At 45.5% G+C, this 24,245-nt stretch overlaps 1 protein-coding gene across 1 annotated transcript in view; it reads left to right on the top strand.

The window, feature by feature from the left end:
- Positions 1-19,060, top strand: part of LOC139549469 (programmed cell death protein 10-like) — a 36,544-nt gene extending 17,484 nt beyond the window's left edge. The window contains exons 5-8 of the mRNA XM_071360018.1: positions 8,004-8,130; positions 12,460-12,538; positions 12,687-12,769; positions 18,033-19,060. Coding sequence (XP_071216119.1) covers positions 8,004-8,130; positions 12,460-12,538; positions 12,687-12,769; positions 18,033-18,114 — 371 coding nt within the window. The 3' untranslated portion in view covers positions 18,115-19,060. The remainder of the gene's footprint in view (positions 1-8,003; positions 8,131-12,459; positions 12,539-12,686; positions 12,770-18,032) is intronic.
- Positions 19,061-24,245: the final 5,185 nt, after the last annotated feature.

Raw genomic sequence — 24,245 nt, 5'->3', positions numbered from 1 at the left:
CATCTACACACAATATCCCATAATGACAAAGTGAAAACATATTTTAGCATATTCATTTCAAATTTATTACAGCCATATCTAATTTACATAAGTATTCACACCCCCGAATCAATACATGTTAGAATCACCTTTGGCAGCCATTATAGCTGTGAGTCTTTCTGGATATGTCTGTAAGAGCTTTCCACACCTGGAGCATTTCTTTAAAAATGTTTCTAGCTCTGTGAAGTTGATCATTGCTGGACAGTCTTGCCATAGATTTTCAAGTAGATTTAAGTCAAAACTGTAACTAGGCCACTCAGGAACATTCAAGGTCGTCATGGTAAGCAACTCCAGTGTATATTTGGCCTTGTGTTTTAGGTTATTGTCCTGCTGAAAGGTGAATTTGTCTCCCAGTGTCTGTTTAGAAAGCAGACTGAACCAGGTCTTCTTCTAGGATTTTGCCTGTGCTTAGCTCTATTCCGTTTATTTTTATCCTAAAAAACACCCTAGTCCTTGCCGATGACAATCATACCCATAACATGATGATGCCACCACCATGCTTGGAAATATGAAGCAGGGTGCTCAGTGATGTGTTGTGTTGGATATGACCCAAACATAACGCGTTGTATTCAGGGCAGTTTTACCTAGTGCGTTTTTGCAAACAGGATGCATGTTTTGGAATATTTGTATTCTGTACAGGCTTCCCTATTTTTCCTATTTTCAATTAGGTTAGTATTGTGGAGTGACTACAATGTTGTTGATCCATCCTCAGTTTTCTCTTATCACAGCCATTGAACTCTGACTATTTTAAAGTCACCGTTGGCCTCATGGTGAAATCCCTGAGCGGTTTCATTCCTCTCCGGCAACTGAGTTAGGAAGGACGCCTGTATCTTTGTAGTGATTGGGTGTATTGAGACACCATCCAGAGTGTAATTAATAACTTCACCATGCTCAAAGGGATATTATTGTTTCTTTACCCATCTACCAGTAGGTGCCCTTCTTTGTGAGGCATTGGAAAACCTCCCAGGTCTTTGTGGTTGAATCTTTGTTTGAAATCCACTGCTTGACTGAGGGACCTTACAATTATCTGTATGTGTGAGCTACAGAAATGAGGTAGTCATTCAAAAATCATGTTAAACACTTTTATTGTACACAGAGTGAGTCCATGACACTTATTACATTTGTATTTGGTTGAACCTTTATAGGCAAGTCAGTTAAGAACAAATTCATATTTACAATGACGGCCTACCGGGGAATGGTGGGTTAACTGCCTTGTTCAGGGGCAGAACAACAGATTTTTACCTTGTCAGCTCAGGGATTCGATCTAGCAACCTTCCGGTTACTGGCCCAATGCTCTAACCACTAGGCTGCCTGCCACCTCTACACTCTAACCACTAGGCTACCTGCCACCTCTACACTCTAACCACTAGGCTACCTGTCACCTCTACACTCTAACCACTAGGCTACCTGCCACCTCTACACTCTAACCACTAGGCTACCTGCCACCTCTACACTCTAACCACTAGGCTACCTGCCTCCTCTACACTCTAACCACTAGGCTACCTGCCACCTCTACACTCTAACCACTAGGCTACCTGCCTCCTCTACACTCTAACAACTAGGCTACCTGCCACCTCTACACTCTGACCACTAGGCTACCTGCCTCCTCTACACTCTAACCACTAGGCTACCTGCCTCCTCTACACTCTAACCACTAGGCTACCTGCCACCTCTACACTCTAACCACTAGGCTACCTGCCTCCTCTACACTCTAACCACTAGGCTACCTGCCACCTCTACACTCTAACCACTAGGCTACCTGCCTCCTCTACACTCTAACCACTAGGCTACCTGCCTCCTCTACACTCTAACCACTAGGCTACCTGCCTCCTCTACACTCTAACCACTAGGCTACCTGCCACCTCTACACTCTAACCACTAGGCTACCTGCCTCCTCTACACTCTAACCACTAGGCTACCTGCCTCCTCTACACTCTAACCACTAGGCTACCTGCCACCTCTACACTCTAACCACTAGGCTACCTGCCACCTCTACACTCTGACCACTAGGCTACCTGCCTCCTCTACACTCTGACCACTAGGCTACCTGCCACCTCTACACTCTAACCACTAGGCTACCTGCCACCTCTACACTCTAACCACTAGGCTACCTGCCTCCTCTACACTCTAACCACTAGGCTACCTGCCACCTCTACACTCTAACCACTAGGCTACCTGCCTCCTCTACACTCTAACAACTAGGCTACCTGCCACCTCTACACTCTGACCACTAGGCTACCTGCCTCCTCTACACTCTAACCACTAGGCTACCTGCCTCCTCTACACTCTAACCACTAGGCTACCTGCCACCTCTACACTCTAACCACTAGGCTACCTGCCTCCTCTACACTCTAACCACTAGGCTACCTGCCTCCTCTACACTCTAACCACTAGGCTACCTGCCACCTCTACACTCTAACCACTAGGCTACCTGCCTCCTCTACACTCTAACCACTAGGCTACCTGCCTCCTCTACACTCTAACCACTAGGCTACCTGCCTCCTCTACACTCTAACCACTAGGCTACCTGCCTCCTCTACACTCTAACCACTAGGCTACCTGCCTCCTCTACACTCTAACCACTAGGCTACCTGCCACCTCTACACTCTAACCACTAGACTACCTGCCACCTCTACACTCTAACCACTAGGCTACCTGCCACCTCTACACTCTAACCACTAGGCTACCAGCCACCTCTACACTCTAACCACTAGGCTACCTGCCACCTCTACACTCTAACCACTAGGCTACCTGCCACCTCTACACTCTAACCACTAGGCTACCTGCCACCTCTACACTCTAACCACTAGACTACCTGCCTCCTCTACACTCTAACCACTAGGCTACCTGCCACCTCTACACTCTAACCACTAGGCTACCTGCCACCTCTACACTCTAACCACTAGGCTACCAGCCACCTCTACACTCTAACCACTAGGCTACCTGCCACCTCTACACTCTAACCACTAGGCTACCTGCCACCTCTACACTCTAACCACTAGGCTACCTGCCACCTCTACACTCTAACCACTAGACTACCTGCCTCCTCTACACTCTGACCACTAGACTACCTGCCACCTCTACACTCTAACCACTAGGCTACCTGCCACCTCTACACTCTGACCACTAGACTACCTGCCTCCTCTACACTCTAACCACTAGGCTACCTGCCACCTCTACACTCTAACCACTAGGCTACCTGCCTCCTCTACACTCTAACCACTAGGCTACCTGCCTCCTCTACACTCTAACCACTAGGCTACCTGCCTCCTCTACACTCTAACCACTAGGCTACCTGCCTCCTCTACACTCTAACCACTAGGCTACCTGCCTCCTCTACACTCTAACCACTAGGCTACCTGCCACCTCTACACTCTAACCACTAGACTACCTGCCACCTCTACACTCTAACCACTAGGCTACCTGCCACCTCTACACTCTAACCACTAGGCTACCAGCCACCTCTACACTCTAACCACTAGGCTACCTGCCACCTCTACACTCTAACCACTAGGCTACCTGCCACCTCTACACTCTAACCACTAGGCTACCTGCCACCTCTACACTCTAACCACTAGGCTACCTGCCTCCTCTACACTCTAACCACTAGGCTACCTGCCACCTCTACACTCTAACCACTAGGCTACCTGCCACCTCTACACTCTAACCACTAGGCTACCTGCCACCTCTACACTCTAACCACTAGGCTACCTGCCACCTCTACACTCTAACCACTAGGCTACCTGCCACCTCTACACTCTAACCACTAGGCTACCTGCCACCTCTACACTCTAACCACTAGACTACCTGCCTCCTCTACACTCTGACCACTAGACTACCTGCCACCTCTACACTCTAACCACTAGGCTACCTGCCACCTCTACACTCTGACCACTAGACTACCTGCCTCCTCTACACTCTAACCACTAGGCTACCTGCCACCTCTACACTCTGACCACTAGACTACCTGCCTCCTCTACACTCTAACCACTAGGCTACCTGCCACCTCTACACTCTGACCACTAGACTACCTGCCTCCTCTACACTCTAACCACTAGGCTACCTGCCACCTCTACACTCTAACCACTAGGCTACCTGCCACCTCTACACTCTGACCACTAGACTACCTGCCGCCCCAAATGTGACTGTTAAGCACATGTTTACTGCTGAACTTATTTAGTCTTTCCACAAAGGGGTTGAATACTTATTGACTCAAGACATTTCAGCTTTTCATTTTTAATTCATTTGTAAAAAAATAAAAATAAAACATAATTCCACTTTGACATGTTGGGGTATTGTGTGTAGGCCAGTGACACAACACCTAAATGTAATCCATTTTAAATTCAGTATGTAACAACAACAATGTGGAAAATGTCAAAGGGTTTGAATACTTTCTGAAGACACTGTACTTCCTGCTTTTAGCCAGGCTCTTTTTACCTTGTACCTCTTTCTAACTTTCCCCACACAGTCACAGTACTCTGCTCACACACACACACACACACACACACACACACACACACACACACACACACACACACACACACACACACACACACACACAGTCACAGTCACAGTCACAGTACTCTGCTCACACACACACACACACACAGTCACAGTACTCTGCTCACACACACACACACACACACACATGCTCACAGTCACAGTACTCTGCTCACACACACGCACAGTCACAGTACTCTGCTCACACACACGCACACACACAGTACTCTACACACACACACACAGTCACACAGTCACAGTACTCTGCTCACACACACACACACACACACACACAGTCACAGTACTCTACACACACACACAGTCACAGTACTCTGCTCACACACACACACACACACACACAGTCACAGTACTCTACACACAGTCACACAGTCACAGTACTCTACACACACACACAGTCACAGTACTCTGCTCACACACACACACACACACACACAGTCACAGTACTCTACACACAGTCACAGTACTCTACACACACACACAGTCACAGTACTCTGCTCACACACACACACACACACACACACACAGTCACAGTACTCTACACACAGTCACACAGTCACAGTACTCTACACAGTCACACAGTCACAGTACTCTACACACACACACAGTCACAGTACTCTGCTCACACACACACACACACACACACAGTCACAGTACTCTACACAGTCACACAGTCACAGTACTCTACACACACACACAGTCACAGTACTCTGCTCACACACACACACACACACAGTCACAGTACTCTACACACACACACAGTCACAGTACTCTGCTCACACACACACACACACACAGTCACAGTACTCTACACAATCACACAGTCACAGTACTCTACACACACACACAGTCACAGTACTCTGCTCACACACACACACACACACACACACACACACAGTCACAGTACTCTACACACACACACACAGTCACAGTACTCTGCTCTCACACACACACACACACACACAGTCACAGTACTCTACACAGTCACACAGTCACAGTACTCTACACACACACACAGTCACAGTACTCTGCTCACACACACACACACACACACACACACACAGTCACAGTACTCTACACACACACACAGTCACAGTACTCTACTCACACACACACACACACACACACAGTCACAGTACTCTACACAGTCACACAGTCACAGTACTCTACACAGTCACAGTACTCTACACAGTCACAGTACTCTACACAGTCACAGTCACAGTACTCTACACACACTACACAGTCACAGTACTCTACACAGTCACAGTACTCTACACAGTCACAGTACTCTACACAGTCACAGTACTCTACACAGTCACAGTACTCTACACAGTCACAGTACTCTACACAGTCACAGTACTCTGCTCTGCTCACACACACTGCACACACACACACACACACACACAGTCACAGTACTCTACACACACACACAGTCACAGTACTCTGCTCACACACACACACACACACACACACACAGTCACAGTACTCTACACAGTCACACAGTCACAGTACTCTACACACACACACAGTCACAGTACTCTGCTCACACACACACACACACACACACACACACAGTCACAGTACTCTACACAGTCACACAGTCACAGTACTCTACACACACACACAGTCACAGTACTCTGCTCACACACACACACACACACACACACACACAGTCACAGTACTCTACACAGTCACACAGTCACAGTACTCTACACACACACACAGTCACAGTACTCTGCTCACACACACACACACACACACACAGTCACAGTACTCTACACAGTCACACAGTCACAGTACTCTACACACACACACAGTCACAGTACTCTGCTCACACACACACACACACACACACACAGTCACAGTACTCTACACACACACACAGTCACAGTACTCTGCTCACACACACACACACACACACACAGTCACAGTACTCTACACAGTCACACAGTCACAGTACTCTACACACACACACAGTCACAGTACTCTGCTCACACACACAGTCACACACACACAGTCACAGTACTCTACACACACACACAGTCACAGTACTCTGCTCACACACACACACACACACACACACACAGTCACAGTACTCTACACAGTCACACAGTCACAGTACTCTACACAGTCACACAGTCACAGTACTCTACACAGTCACACAGTCACAGTACTCTACACAGTCACACAGTCACAGTACTCTACACACACACACAGTCACAGTACTCTACACACACACACAGTCACAGTACTCTACACAGTCACACAGTCACAGTACTCTACACAGTCACACAGTCACAGTACTCTACACAGTCACACAGTCACAGTACTCTACACACACACACAGTCACAGTACTCTACACACACACACAGTCACAGTACTCTGCTCACACACACAGTCACACACACACAGTCACAGTACTCTACACACACACACAGTCACAGTACTCTGCTCACACACACACACACACACACACAGTCACAGTACTCTACACAGTCACACAGTCACAGTACTCTACACAGTCACACAGTCACAGTACTCTACACAGTCACACAGTCACAGTACTCTACACACACACACAGTCACAGTACTCTGCTCACACACACACACACACACACACAGTCACAGTACTCTACACACACACACAGTCACAGTACTCTGCTCACACACACACACACACACACACAGTCACAGTACTCTACACACACACACAGTCACAGTACTCTGCTCACACACACACACACACACACACAGTCACAGTACTCTACACACACACACAGTCACAGTACTCTACACACAGTCACAGTACTCTGCTCACACACACACACACACACACACACAGTCACAGTACTCTACACACACACACAGTCACAGTACTCTGCTCACACACACACACACACACACACACACACAGTCACAGTACTCTACACAGTCACACAGTCACAGTACTCTACACAGTCACACAGTCACAGTACTCTACACACACACACAGTCACAGTACTCTGCTCACACACACACACACACACTCACAGTACTCTACACACACACACAGTCACAGTACTCTGCTCACACACACACACACACACACACAGTCACAGTACTCTACACACACACACAGTCACAGTACTCTGCTCACACACACACACACACACACACAGTCACAGTACTCTACACACACACACAGTCACAGTACTCTGCTCACACACACACACACACACACACAGTCACAGTACTCTGAGTTGGCTGTTCTGTTAGTGCCTCTGGAACGCTCTCTCTACATTCCACCACCACCTTGTTGACCTGTCTCCATGGTGACTCAGGCTGTCTCCATGGTGACTCAGGCTGTCTCCATGGTGACTCAGGCTGTCTCCATGGTGACTCAGGCTGTCTCCATGGTGACTCAGGCTGTCTTCGTGTGTGTGTGTGTGTGTGTGTGTGTGTGTAGAGTTCATGATTGACAGGCCTGAGCAGGAGTTCCAGGACTTGAATGACAAGGCCCGGGCACTCAAACACATCCTCAGCAAGATCCCAGATGAAATCAACGACAGAGTACGCTTCTTACAGACCATCAAGTCAGTACACATACATACATATACACATACAAGCTTGTAGACCTCCCAGTACACCGTCAGTGACGTGATTCACACTTCTCAAGCACACGTTCTCCAAAAACACATTCATTCTCTTGTTTCCATTTACAGTACCAGTCAAAAGTTTGGACACACCTACTCATTCAAGGGTTTTTCTTTATTTGTTTTACTATTTTCTACATTGTAGAATAATAGTGAAGACATCAAAACTATGAAATAACACATGAAATTATGTAGTAACCAAAAACGTGTTATTTTTTGATTCTTCATAGTAGCCACCCTTTGCCTTGATGACAGCTTTGCACACACTTGGCATTCGCTCAACCAGATTTTTATTTTTTATTTAACCTTTATTTAACTAGACAAGTCAGTTAAGAACAAATTCTTATTTACAATGACAACCCACTGTTCCCCGGTAGGCCAACTGACTTGTTCAGGGGCAGAATTACCTATTTTTACCTTGTCAGCTCGGGGATTCCATCTAGCAACCTTTCGGTTACTGGCCCAACGCTTTAACCACTAGGCTACCTACCGCAGCTTCATGAGGTAGTCACCTGAAATGCATTGTAATTAACAGGTGTGCCATGTTAAAAGTTAATGTGTGGAACTTTGAACGGTTCTTCAAGTGCAGTTTCAAAAACCATCAAGTGCTATGATGAAACTGGCTCTCATGAGGACCGCCACAGGAAAGGAAGACCCAGAGTTACCTCTGCTGCAGAGGATACGTTCATTAGAGTTAACTGCAACTCAGATTGCCGCCCAAATAATTGCTTCAAAGAGTTCAAAGAGTTCAAGTAGCAGACACAACTCGACCTCAACTGTTCAGAGGAGACTGCGTGAATCAAGCCTTCATTGCCAAATTGCTGCAAAGAAACCACTACTAAAGGACACCAATAAGAAGAGACTTGCTTGGGCCAAGAAACACGAGCAATGGACATTAGACCGGTGGAAATCTGTTCTTTGGTCTGATGAGTCCAAATATGTGATTTTTAGTTCCAAATACTGTCTTTCTGAGACACAGAGTAGGTGAACGGATGATCTCTGCATGTGTGGTTCCCACCGTGAAGCATGGAGGAGGGGGTGTGGGGGGTGCTTTGCTGGTGTCAGTGTCAAGGCATTCTGCAGTTCAAGGCATTCTGCAGCGATACGCCATCCCATCTGGTTTCCACTTACTGGGACTACCATTTGTTTTTCAACAGGACAATGACCCAAAACACACCTCCAGGCTGTGTAAGGGCTATTTGACCAAGAAGAAGAGTGAGGGAGTGCTGCATCAGATGACCTGGCCTCCACAATCACCTGACCTCAACCCAATTGAGATGGTTTGGGATGAGTTGGACCACAGAGTGAAGGAAAAGCAGCCAACAAGTGCTCAGCATATGTAGGAACTCCTTCAAGACTGTAGGAAAATCATTCCTCATGAAGCTGGTTGAGAGAATGCCAAGAGTGTGCAAAGCTGTCAAGGCAAAGGGTAGCTACTTTGAAGAGTCTCAAATATAAAATATATTTTGATTTAACACTTTTTTGGTTACTACATGATTCCATATTTACTAAATAAATAATCACAGAAATAGATAACAAAACAGTAGATCTTGGTTACTAACACAATGCATTGATAAGTCCCTAGTGGGCTAAACCGGTATGACGGCTTGGTAGACAATGGAAAGGGGTGGGGACAGAAAAAGAGCGGGAGAGACTAAATGCATTCACTACACACAGTTTATAATTATATTCATTGAAATGCTAATCCTTTGCACATGAACGGCCGCTCATTCCAAAATAATTGCAATGTATATATTTACGCCCGTATGTCGCTGTTGTCTTCTCTGTTGGAATCGCTGGTCCGTCTGCTGGAGAGTCAGTTCATCAGAGAGTCTCTGGTTAACTTCCCCAGAAGTCACAATGTCTTTCGTAGTTGTTGCTTTCTCAGCGGCTCTGGATGGTGTCTGTTGTAATGGATACGTCAGGCGTACAGATGTTCGTTGCATAGAATAGATGCTTCCGCGGTTGTCAGTATTCTCGTACTAGATTTACTTAATTTCCTGCTGCAGACTAGTAATTCTACGTCTAGGATTTGCTCTTATTCTGTTGTGATCGATAGTCTCAGAGTTTAACCATTTCCAGGCCTGTAGCCAACACTACCCACTGTATGGTCTCCATGGCCTATAGAGTGGTAGTTCTTAACCATTTCACGTGTAGCGTCAGCTGCATGTTTTCTAGTCTAATGGTCTATAGAATTGTATCCATTCCAACATAGGGACTCGTCCCAGCGTTCTCTGACTTTATGTACATTTTGTAAGAAGTGGTTTTATACTCTGTGGAAAATGGGGCGATTCCATGACGCCTGATGTAATGTCTGGCTCACGGGGGTGTGGCCACTGACTAGTTAAACATTATATGAAAATCCATACTCTCATTTAGACGGCTAACATCACATTACATCTTTTCACAAATAGTTTCATATTTGCTCATTCATTTTATCCAACATCTAGATGTCCATTTGATAATTGAAAAGTGTACACAGAGACACAGTAATGAGTGTTTCCTGTCCTTCACGAGATCACCAAATGTAACACCATACTCGTCATGACTGTCCCTTAAGTGTCCATGGACCACTCCCACGTTCTCAAAAATAGAAATATTGTTTAATTCTTCTCTTTAGGAGTTTCTAATGAGAGGGGGAGAGACCCACCCAGAAGGTCACGTCGTGACAACTATTATTCTACAATGTAGAAAATAGTAAAAATAAAGAAAAACCCTTGAATGAGTAGGTGTGCTTCTACACCTGCATTGCTTGCTGTTTTGGGTTTTAGGCTGGGTTTCTGTACAGCACTTCGAGATATTAGCTGATGTACGAAGGGCTATATAAAATAAACTTGATTGATTGTGTGTCCAAACTTTTGATGTTCTGTACTTTCCAACGTACCACTGTCTCAAGTTAGTACATACACACAGGCCTACACAATTCTTCTCCCACACACTTATTCTTTCATGGGTTGTTTCTGTCTTGGCTCACTTTGCTAGTTTTCTCATTCAATTTGTGTTTAGTCATTCTCTAAGTAACTTACTCAGTGGAAGATTTAGAAAAAAGTATATTTGGAACAAAGATGAAAAACGTTTCCCCCATTTGCTTTATGAAACTGCAGTATTTAAAAGTGAAGGGGGGAGAGGACTGAAAGAGTGAGTAAGAGGTTCTAGGGAGGGGGGAGGGGGGGTGGAGGGAAGGTAAAGAAGGAGTGAGCGATGTGAGATGGTTCAGGATGTCTGACTGCTGTTGGACTAAGAAGGAGTAAGAGTTGAGATGGTTCAGGATGTCTGACTGCTGTTGGACTAAGAAGGAATAAGAGTTGAGATGGTTCAGGATGTCTGACTGCTGTTGGACTAAGAAGGAATAAGAGTTGATGGTTCAGGATGTCTGACTGCTGTTGGACTAAGAAGGAGTATGAGTTGAGATGGTTCAGGATGTCTGACTGCTGTTGGACTAAGAAGGAATAAGAGTTGAGATGGTTCAGGATGTCTGACTGCCGTTGGACTGAGAAGGAATAAGAGTTGAGATGGTTCAGGATGTCTGACTGCTGTTGGACTAAGAAGGAATAAGAGTTGAGATGGTTCAGGATGTCTGACTGCTGTTGGACTAAGAAGGAATAAGAGTTGAGATGGTTCAGGATGTCTGACTGCTGTTGGACTAAGAAGGAGTAAGAGTTGAGATGGTTCAGGATGTCTGACTGCTGTTGGACTAAGAAGGAGTAAGAGTTGAGATGGTTCAGGATGTCTGACTGTTGTTGGACTAAGAAGGAGTAAGAGTTGAGATGGTTCAGGATGTCTGACTGCTGTTGGACTAAGAAGGAGTATGAGTTGAGATGGTTCAGGATGTCTGACTGCTGTTGGATTAAGAAGGAATAAGAGTTGAGATGGTTCAGGATGTCTGACTGCCGTTGGACTGAGAAGGAATAAGAGTTGAGATGGTTCAGGATGTCTGACTGCTGTTGGACTAAGAAGGAATAAGAGTTGAGATGGTTCAGGATGTCTGACTGCTGTTGGACTAAGAAGGAATAAGAGTTGAGATGGTTCAGGATGTCTGACTGCTGTTGGACTAAGAAGGAGTAAGAGTTGAGATGGTTCAGGATGTCTGACTGCTGTTGGACTAAGAAGGAGTAAGAGTTGAGATGGTTCAGGATGTCTGACTGTTGTTGGACTAAGAAGGAGTAAGAGTTGAGATGGTTCAGGATGTCTGACTGCTGTTGGACTAAGAAGGAGTAAGAGTTGAGATGGTTCAGGATGTCTGACTGTTGTTGGACTCATTGTCCACAGAGATATCGCCAGCGCCATCAAGGAACTCCTGGACACAGTCAACACTGTCTTCCGAAAATACCAGTACCAGAACCGACGGGTGAGAACACACACACACACACACACACACAGTCCAATTAAGACATCTGTTATTTTCATTCTCCCTCAGCTATCGGCAGAGTTTCAGACGTTGTGTTTTTTCCTCTCCATTATCTTCTGAAAGAGTAAAAAGCCTCTGTTTTTCCCAGGCACTGGAACACCAAAAGAAAGAGTTTGTGAAATACTCCAAGAGCTTCAGCGACACACTTAAAACCTACTTCAAAGATGGAAAGTAAGAACCTCCTCCTTTATGTTTCTACCCTGCTGTTCTCTTCCATGGCCCGTACAATATATCACCCATACGGGTTTACATCTGACCTGTACAATATATCACCCATACCGGTTTACATCTGGCCCGTACAATATATCACCCATACAGGTTTACATCTGGCCCGTACAATATATCACCCATACCGGTTTATATCTGGCCCGTACAATATATCACCCATACAGGTTTACATCTGGCCCGTACAATATATCACCCATACCGGTTTACATCTGGCCCGTACAATATATCACCCATACCGGTTTACATCTGACCCGTACAATATATCACCCATACCGGTTTACATCTGGCCCGTACAATATATCACCCATACCGGTTTACATCTGGCCCGTACAATATATCACCCATACCGGTTTACATCTGGCCCGTACAATATATCACCCATACAGGTTTACATCTGGCCCGTACAATATATCACCCATACCGGTTTACATCTGGCCCGTACAATATATCACCCATACCGGTTTACATCTGACCCGTACAATATATCACCCATACCGGTTTACATCTGGCCCGTACAATATATCACCCATACCGGTTTACATCTGGCCCGTACAATATATCACCCATACCGGTTTACATCTGGCCCGTACAATATATCACCCATACCGGTTTATATCTGGCCCGTACAATATATCACCCATACCGGTTTACATCTGACCCGTACAATATATCACCCATACCGGTTTACATCTGGCCCGTACAATATATCACCCATACCGGTTTACATCTGGCCCGTACAATATATCACCCATACCGGTTTACATCTGGCCCGTACAATATATCACCCATACCGGTTTACATCTGGCCCGTACAATATATCACCCATACCGGTTTACATCTGGCCCGTACAATATATCACCCATACCGGTTTACATCTGGCCCGTACAATATATCACCCATACCGGTTTACATCTGGCCCGTACAATATATCACCCATACAGGTTTACATCTGGCCCGTACAATATATCACCCATACCGGTTTACATCTGGCCCGTACAATATATCACCCATACCGGTTTACATCTGGCCCGTACAATATATCACCCATACCGGTTTACATCTGGCCCGTACAATATATCACCCATACCGGTTTACATCTGGCCCGTACAATATATCACCCATACCGGTTTACATCTGGCCCGTACAATATATCACCCATACCGGTTTACATCTGGCCCGTACAATATATCACCCATACCGGTTTACATCTGACCCGTACAATATATCACCCATACCGGTTTACATCTGACCCGTACAATATATCACCCATACCGGTTTACATCTGGCCCGTACAATATATCACCCATACCGGTTTACATCTGGCCCGTACAATATATCACCCATACAGGTTTACATCTGGCCCGTACAATATATCACCCATACCGGTTTACATCTGGCCCGTACAATATATCACCCATACCGGTTTACATCTGGCCCGTACAATATATCACCCATACAGGTTTACATATGGCCCGTACAATATATCACCCATACCGGTTTACATCTGGCCCGTACAATATATCACCCATACCGGTTTACATCTGGCCCGTACAATATATCACCCATACCGGTTTACATCTGGCCCGTACAATATATCACCCATACCGGTTTACATCTGGCCCGTACAATATATCACCCATACCGGTTTACATCTGGCCCGTACAATATATCACCCATACCGGTTTACATCTGGCCCGTACAATATATCACCCATACCGGTTTACATCTGGCCCGTACAATATATCACCCATACCGGTTTACATCTGGCCCGTACAATATATCACCCATACCGGTTTACATCTGGCCCGTACAATATATCACCCATACCGGTTTACATCTGGCCCGTACAATATATCACCCATACCGGTTTACATCTGGCCCGTACAATATATCACCCATACCGGTTTACATCTGGCCCGTACAATATATCACCCATACCGGTTTACATCTGGCCCGTACAATATATCACCCATACTGGTTTACTGCCCAACTCCAGTCCCCCAATTGCCCCAACAGCCCAACTCCAGTCCTCCAGTTCCCCCAACAGCCCAACTCCAGTACCCCCAACAGCCCAACTCCAGTCCCCCAGTACCCCCAACAGCCCAACTCCAGTCCTCCAGTACCCCCAACAGCCCAACTCCAGTCCTCCAGTTCCCCCAACAGCCCAACTCCAGTCCTCCAGTTCCCCCAACAGCCCAACTCCAGTCCTCCAGTTCCCCCAACAGCCCAACTCCAGTCCTCCAGTTCCCTCAACTGTACACATGTTTGTTATTTCCCCAGACAAACTCACCTGATTCAACTCATCGAGGGCTTGATGATTAGTTGACAAGTTAAATCAGGTGTCCTTGTCTGGGGCTATAACAAAAATGTCTTCCTCGTAGGTGCTAAAGGGGGCTCAGACCCCTCCGTTTTAGTTGAATGTCTCTATATAAAAATAGCAAAGTTCAAATGATTGAGTGACACGTTGGTGCGAAATCTGTATCTCCGCTGTGTCTGCACCATGGACACTGGGAGGTTAGGTATGACTCCTTTGGGTTTCCGTATAAAGTGGGAAGAAACGCCGCTCATCTGTGGTAGGCTACATGAATAACGAGATACTCCTCCGCCTGTAATATTTCATTTTGATTTATAAGGACGGGGTCAAGTTTACGGTTGAATCTGCTTCGTTAAACTCTGCCTCACGCCCCACCACTACAGAGTTTAGTTGGCTTCTTAGCTATCTGTAAAAGGCTTTAGTGTTGTTAGCCTATTTAACTCTAACCAGCTAATCTGCCACCATGGATATCAGACCACCAAGGCCGCCGCCGAAGCCCAGAGGAGGAATGTTGCCGAGCTCCGCGTGAAGAGCCCATCCCCTTTCCACAAGTGCCGCCAGGATAATGGCTCCACAGCCCCCTCAGAGGAGCTAGCTCAGCTTAGCCTAGAATCATTCCCTAGCCGCAGGTTTTCTGTCCAAAAACGTTCATTTTAATAGCAACTGGTTCATGATAAGTGTTGTGATGTGACTCAGTAATGTGATGACATGCTATTTATCGAGTAATTACCTAACATTTAATTATTACCCAATTTTAAATGAAACATGTAACAATTAAATCATTAGGAATCTGGGGCACCGCAGGAAAAGTTTATTTAATGAGTTACCGTTTCCCAAATGAACTCAAGAATATATCTATCATAACAAGTTATCAATCAAACCTTATATTTGTCTCATTCTGAACGTCGTAGACTCCGTAAATCTGCACAAACCTGGGTCTCATTGATCATTTCGTACCACACAAATGAATTTGATTTATTTACTAACAAGCTAAATGATAACCTATACCGTGTGTATCTTATGTTATTGATTAGAAACTTAATACGATGACAACAGGTCCCTAGCGGACCAACACAATATGACATGTGTTACACAAGATGGAGATTTAAAGAGAGAGAAAGAGAAGCAACACTTGGATACATTTGTAAGCTACGCTTAGTTTACCCCTAATACCTTGCCCCAAACTGCCGTAATGCATGTATTTACGTGTTGAAAGTCTTCATTGGGTATCACTGAGGGGCCCAGGCCTTTGTGGGTCGAGTTCCACTTAGTGAGAGAGGTTTGACGTAGGCCTTGTTCTTTGGGTGGCCGTCTCATTCGTTCTCGGGTGTAAGTCTCTGATTGTCCATTAAGATGTCCACAATGTCCTTTCTCTTAGTTGTCTGTATCCTTGTACTCGTTCTGGAAGAGCGGTCCTCTTTGGACGGCTAATCAGCCGTGTAGATGATCCCAGCGTGGAGATGTGGCGTGTAGATAACCGATTATTTGAAGAGTATAACCGGATGGTCCTGTTTAAATTCACCTTCTCAATAACATAACAATTACGAGGCTATATACAGGGGGTACCGGTACCGAGTCAGTGTGCGTGGGTACAGGTTAGTCGAGGTAATTTGTACATGTAGGTAAGGGTGACGTGACTGCATAGATAATAAACATCCTAGTCTGGTATATTCATTCTTAACATATGTTTTATACTCTCAGGTAGAAAGGGGCGTTTCCGTCTTGCTGGCAGGCTCTCTGGGTTCCCTACGGCGTAGTTATGAAGTAAGGTATCACAATTTACTATGATCGCGTTTAGATAACTAAAATCACAGTCTCATCGTCACAAAAAAAAACATTCTCTTTTAATCTGGATATTTTCTACACAACGTAAAGTATGTAAACATCATATACACATGAAAACAACTTCAAGTTAGTGTTTTCATCATACCGTCTTCACTTAACAAGTAGACATTGATTTTCTATATTCCACCTCTCATTATTACCAGCATCGAGGGGGTGAAATAGGGGGTCCCCGTGTCCATGGTTTGATGTTCTAGTTTTGGGCTGTAAACTCTTCATGAGGAACAGTCCCCCCATGAGGCAGAGTCCCCCCATGAGGCAGAGTCCCCCCATGAGGCAGAGTCCCCCCATGAGGCCCAGTCACCCATGCAGAAAGGAATCGTCTGCTGCCTTACAATTTCCGATGGGTGTGAGGTGTCATAACCCCCCCCCCCCCCGCGAGAGATAGAGAGTTCTGTAGAGCTTATGCTCTGTAACCTGATCCTTTGGATCCTCACAGGAGAGTCATGGCAGAAGAGAGGGGCTGGAATACTCGGTTATTGCAGATGGGGAATTTTGGTTCCCATGTCTGTATTGAGTTCAATGCTAACGCAGGCCTTCACGGGTATTCTAACTGAAAGCATGCTATTCATAGAGCCAAAGGATTCTCTAGGCATCATCAAGCAATGAGCATTTGAAATGCATTGTACTACTATCTTGTAACCTATATTCATTGTCAAATAGACCTTGCTTTACTGTCTAGGGGGGGGGGCTGTCCATGGTGCTGATAAAGCACAGCAGAGATGGGTTACAGATTTCACGCCAACCTGTCACTTCAAAAGCACTCAATGGTCTTTTGTCTCAGTTTTTTGACTTTTATTTATTGTGTTATAGCGTGATATAAGCAGAATTCAATATCATTCTTTGTTTATGGTGGTCTGGTGCGCTGCTTAGTAGAACATGTGGCAGTAGTGATTGTTGTTTTCAGGGTGGTTTATTATGAGCCATTCACTGTGAAATCACATTTAGAGTTGATTCTCTGAAGCCTGACATTTCCACAGATCAAAGCACTGTATCAATCGTGACACTGCCTTCCATGTGTGTGTCTCTCTCTGTCCCGCTTGTTTCCAGGGCGATTAACGTGTTTGTCAGCGCGAACAGGCTCATCCACCAAACCAACCTAATACTCAGGACCTTCAAGACCGTGACATAGACGGGGTTAACCGCACTAACCCAGGCTTTTATCAGACGACAGGAAACCCTTTATATGTACAATGTTAAGATACTGTATCATTTATAAGTCTTGCTTCAAGAGGGGGATAATTTAGAGTTGCAGGCGGCCAGATTCTAATTAAATTGCCAGAGATTCTTTTCTTTTTTTTTTATTGTATTTTTTTCCACCAGGATCATGCTATCGCCACAGAGTATCTTATGTCATGCTATCGCCACAGAGTATCTTATGTCATGCTATCTCCACAGAGTATCGTATGTCATGCTATCTCCACAGAGTATCTTATGTCATGCTATCGCCACAGAGTATCTTATGTCATGCTATCGCCACAGAGTATCTTATGTCATGCTATCGCCACAGAGTATCTTATGTCATGCTATCGCCACAGAGTATCTTATGTCATGCTATCTCCACAGAGTATCTTATGTCATGCTATCGCCACAGAGTATCTTATGTCATGCTATCTCCACAGAGTATCGTATGTCATGCTATCTCCACAGAGTATCTTATGTTAAAGCTCCTCTCATTTCTCCCCCCCTCCCCCTGCACTTTCACTTGCTCTCTCACTTTGTCCATGTGGAAGCCAGAAGACCTGGCCTTAACGTGGCCATGGAGGCATTCCTTAATGGAAGCTAAATGGTTCATACGTGGGATGGTTTCTGTATTTTGAAAGTTACATATCTTGAAAACTTGATTGCTGACAAGAAAAACATTTTTGGACTGTGTCAACAATGGACTAATGAAACAAATACCAAAATATGTTTTGGGGTGAAGTTGTCCTTTAAGCCAAGTGTAAATACAGGCGCTTCTGCTTTTTTCACATTCTAACTTGAACAATGAGACATGATTACGATTATGATGATGGTGCAAGTTGTATATTTAACAGCTATTTGGTTGCAAAATGTTAAAATAAATAGTTCAAACATTTTGGAAAGATTTTAAAAGGGTATTTTTTTTGCCTTTGTCATTTCCCATGTAAAATAGGTATTTATTTCTTCCCTGTGGAACAGTGGATTTGCCATGGTGGAATTAAGGAGCGATTCTTGGTCTGTACCTGTTTCCGTCAGTCGGTTAATCCCATTCTGAAAGCGTTAATTCTTAAACGTTTATTATTGAAATCACTGAGACCTAATTTCCGATCCTGTCGCCGTTGGCGACGGCTCTTATCAGCTAATTCAGAGACGCTAGAGTGTGTGAGTGTAAAATGATACCCAAGAGAGTATATCTCAGTGATTTATTTGACTGTGTTAGGTGTAAAACTGTTTTATATGAGCAGCTGGACATTGAGGGTGTGTGTGTGTGTTCACATTCACCATTAGGAGGGGTAGGGGCGTAACAAAGGGATTTGGAAACTCATAAACTGTTCTCTCCGCCTCCATCGTGTGTGTGTTTCAGAGGGAGTAGTGTGTGTGTGTGTTTCAGAGGGAGTAGTGTGTGTGTGTGTGTTTCAGAGGGAGTAGTGTGTGTGTGTGTTTCAGAGGGAGTAGTGTGTGTGTGTGTTTCAGAGGGAGTAGTGTGTGTGTGTTTCAGAGGGAGTAGTGTGTGTGTGTGTGTTTCAGAGGGAGTAGTGTGTGTGTGTGTGTGTTTCAGAGGGAGTAGTGTGTGTGTTTGTAGGTGTCTGCATGTGTTGGAGTGATTGTTAAAGCAATTGGTGAGTTACTGTGTTGCTATGTTGAACATGTTACTGTGTGGGGGGTGGGGGGGGGCATTGGGAATAGACCACAAAAACTGCCTGCTGGACACACAGCCTCACTCGGTTGTTGCCAGGAGACAGCTCCAGGCTTTGAGAGATGGGCATAATAAAATAATAGTGTGGGGGGGGAGTTCTTTGCCACCGTTATGGCTACTGGTGGCAGTTACCTCTCTGGGACTGTGCTACAGTACTGGGGGAGTGCTAGGTTTCATGTTGCTTGCACTTTTATTTTACCAGGTAAGTTGACAGAACACATTCTCACTTACAGCAACGACCTGGGGAATAGTTACAGGGGAGAGGAGGGGAGAGGAATGAGCCAATCGGAAGCTGGGGATAATTAGGTGACCTACTCTTACGATAAGGGCCATGGGCTCTTTAGGTCAGAGAGTCAGGACACCCGAGGAAAGAGTGCCTCCTACTGGCCTTCCAACACCACTTCCAGCAGCATCTGGTCTCCCATCTAGTGACAGACCAGGACCAACCCAGCTCAGCTTCAGAGGCAAGCCAGCATTGGGATGCAGGGTGGTATGCTGCAGGGTGCTACTGACAACCCTATCCTATATTTGACAATGGTGGTGTGAGGGGCAAAGCATACTGTCAATGTTATAAAGTGAAGAACACAATAAAAAATATTTAGACACTTGGGATCAATTCAAACTGAATTCAAACCAATGCTACATCGAAGCCTTGTTTGGAGTGTTTTACTTAATGGTTGGAAAACAGCTAGGGAGACCAACCTCTTAAGGAGCGGAGACCCAGTCACACTGTGCACAAAGGGTCAGCAGAACACCATGTGACTGTGAGCTGGTATGGTTGAAGGTACACTGAGTGAAAATATAAACGCAACATGTAAAAGCGTTTTGTGAGCTGAAATAAAAGATCCCAGAAATTGTTCTTATGCACAAAAATATTATTTTGTGCACAAATTTGTTAACATCCCTGTTAGTGAGCATCGCTTGTGCCAAGATAAATCCATCCACCTGACTGGTGTGGCATATCAAGAAACTGATTAAACAGCATGATCATTACACAGGTGCACCTTCTGCTGGGGACAATAAAAGGCCCCTTTAAAACACAATGCCAATGTGTTGTGAACAGAGTGCCCAGGAATAAGCTACGGACAATGAACACAACTGCGTTTTATCGTTGGCCATTTGAATGCCCAGAGATACCTTGACGAGATCCTGAGGCCCATTGTCGTGCCATTCATCCACCGCCATCACCTCATGTTTCAGCATGATAATGCACGGCCCCATGTCGCTATGAATCTGTACACAATCCCTGGAAGCTGAAAATATCCCAGTTCTTCCATGGCCTGCATACTCACCAGACATGTCACCCATTGAGCATGTTTGGGATGCTCTGGATCGACGTGTACGAAAGCGTGTTCCAGTTCCCGCCAATATCCAGCAACACACAGCCATTGAAGAGGAGTGGGACAACATTCCACAGGCCACAATCAACAATCAATAGCCTGATCAACTCTATGCAAAGGAGATGTGTCGTGACCTCTGTTGTGGGGTGACAGTGGAGCAGGTGTGTGTCCTTCTCCAGGGGCAGAGTCTATAGCCTGGTCTGCAGTGAGACGTGGCTCTGGGGAGGAGTACGGCCTCCTATTGGACAGTGTGGTCATCCCTCAGGAGCTGCGTAGCCTGCTATTGGACAGTGGGGTCATCCCTCAGGAGCAGTGTAACCTGCTATTGGACAGTGCTGACGAGCGAGGGGAGAGGAAAGTGGACTGGGAGAGGCTGACTTAGGAAAATTAAAAATAGGAAAATTAACGAGCAGCTACGGTGCCTCGCTTGAGACCTCCACGAACTCTGACCCCTCCACACATTGACCCTGTCCAACAGGTAACACTAAGCACATCTGTAATGCTATAATGGTGCTAATAATTGAATAATTAAATAATAGCTTATAAGCTGCATATAAGCATTTTATGGTATTCTCCATCGGTGGTTGTGTATTCACTATGGACATCTCTATGGTTAACTCAGGTGGTGTACCTGCATAGTTCAGGCCGGTACCTGTCGGTGAATAGGGGCCGCGCCGGGGGCGGGGGAGAACCTCACCCCTTTCCAAACACACACCTTCCACAATGGCTCTGACAGGCCCAAAGATCTCTCAGTAACAGACATGGTGGTGCTGTTCAACGTACACATGGTCCAGTCCAACCCAGTCCAACTCAGCCTCTCTCTCTATGTGTCTATCTCTTTGTGTCTCTCTCTCTGTGTCTCTCTCTGTGTCTCTCTCTCTCTCTGTGCCTCTCTCTCTGTCTGTCTCTGTCTGTCTCTGTCTGTCTCTCTCTCTCTCTCTCTCTCTCAATTCAATTCAATTCAATTTCAATTCAAGGGGCTTTATTGGCATGGGAAACATGTGTTAACATTGCCAAAGCAAGTGAGGTAGGTAATATACAAAAGTCAAATAAACAATAAAAATGAACAGTAAACATTACACATACAGAAGTTTCAAAACAATAAAGACATTACAAATGTCATATTATATATATGCAGTGTTGTAACAATGTACAAATGGTTAAAGCACACAAGTTAAAATAAATAAACATAAATATGGGTTGTATTTACAGTGGTGTTTGTTCTTCACTGGTTGCCCTTTTCTTGTGGCAACAGGTCACAAATCTTGCTGCTGTGATGGCACACTGTGGAATTTCACCCAGTAGATATGGGAGTTTATCAAAATTGGATTTGTTTTCGAATTCTTTGTGGATCTGTGTAATCTGAGGGAAATATGTCTCTCTAATATGGTCATACATTGGGCAGGAGGTTAGGAAGTGCAGCTCAGTTTCCACCTCATTTTGTGGGCAGTGTGCACATAGCCTGTCTTCTCTTGAGAGCCATGTCTGCCTACGGCGGCCTTTCTCAATAGCAAGGCTATGCTCACTGAGTCTGTACATAGTCAAAGCTTTCCTTAAGTTTGGGTCAGTCACAGTGGTCAGGTATTCTGCCACTGTGTACTCTCTGTTTAGGGCCAAATAGCATTCTAGTTTGCTCTGTTTTTTTGTTAATTCTTTCCAATGTGTCAAGTAATTATCTTTTTGTTTTCTCATGATTTGGTTGGGTCTAATTGTGCTGTTGTCTCTCTCTCTCTCTCTCTCTCTCTCTCTCTCTCTCTCTCTGTGCCTCTGTCTCTCTCTCTCTGTGCCTCTGTCTCTCTCTCTCTGTGCCTCTGTCTCTGTCTCTCTCTGTGCCTCTGTCTCTGTCTCTCTCTCTGTGACTCTCTCTCTGTCTCTTTCTTTCTCTCTCTCTCTCTCTCTCTCTCTCTCTCTCTCTCTCTCTCTCTCTCTCTCTCTCTCTCTCTCTCTCTCTCTGTCTCTCTCTGTCTCTCTCTGTCTCTGTCTCTCTCTCTGTGACTCTCTCTCTCTTTCTGTCTCTGTTTCTCTGTTTCTCTCTCTCTCTCTCTCTCTCTCTCTCTCTCTCTCTCTGTGTCTCTGTTTCTCTCTCTCTCTCTCTCTCTGTGTCTCTGTCTCTGTCTCTCTCTCTCTCTGTGTCTCTGTCTCTCTCTCTCTGTCTCTCTCTCTCTCTGTGTGTGTCTCTGTCTCTCTCTCTGTCTGTGTTTCTATGACATGCTCTCCAAGCAGCAGTTTAGCTGCCAGTATAAACTCCAGGTTTTGAGATACGCCCCTCCCAGTCTGGACTACTGGTGTACCCTGCCCAGGCTTTTTCCCCACAATGGGAGAGAGGTGGGATGGGAGAGGAGGGGGACAGGTAAGAGGAGAGGGGAGGGGGAGAGAGAGGGACAGGTGAGAGACGGGGAGAGGAGAGGAGGGGGACAGGTTGGAGAGGAGGGGTAGAGACGGGGACAGGTGTGAGACGGGGCAAAACAAGGGAACAGGTGAGAGGGGGGGGGAGAGACGGGGACAGGTGAGAGGAGAGGGGGACAGATGAGAGGGTGAGAGGGGAAGGGGGAGGCAAAAGAGTGATTGGGGTCACTAGGGTCCAGTTAATTGGTTGGTATAGTTTTCTGTTAATAATATAATCAGAATAATCATTATCATAATAATGATTATTATTATTATCATAGTAATAATAATTATCATCATAATAGTAATCATTATAATAATTATAATAACCTATTGCTTGTGTTTCCGTGTGTGTATCCATGGCTGTGTGTGTGAGTGTTGTCCCAGATCAGAGCCATCGGCTTCAGCTCAGATCTCCCAGACATAGAATCTGCTGACATCGTTGAGTGGGAGAAGTTAGTTCAAGGCCATCGCTGCTGCTACACCCTCAGACACCGAGCTCACGGACACATCTGCAGAGGTGATTTCTGTTCCCGAAACACATCCTTAGTCCTTTCTGACCTGAGTGACTTTCTACTGTTGGGGGCAACGTGTCCACACCAACACACCCTCTTACCAACAACATGTCCACACCAACACACCCTCTTACCAACAACGTGT

The sequence above is a fragment of the Salvelinus alpinus genome, chromosome 22, assembly GCF_045679555.1.
Source record: "Salvelinus alpinus chromosome 22, SLU_Salpinus.1, whole genome shotgun sequence".
NCBI lineage: Eukaryota > Metazoa > Chordata > Actinopteri > Salmoniformes > Salmonidae > Salvelinus > Salvelinus alpinus.
This window is presented reverse-complemented; position numbering and strand designations above follow the sequence as displayed.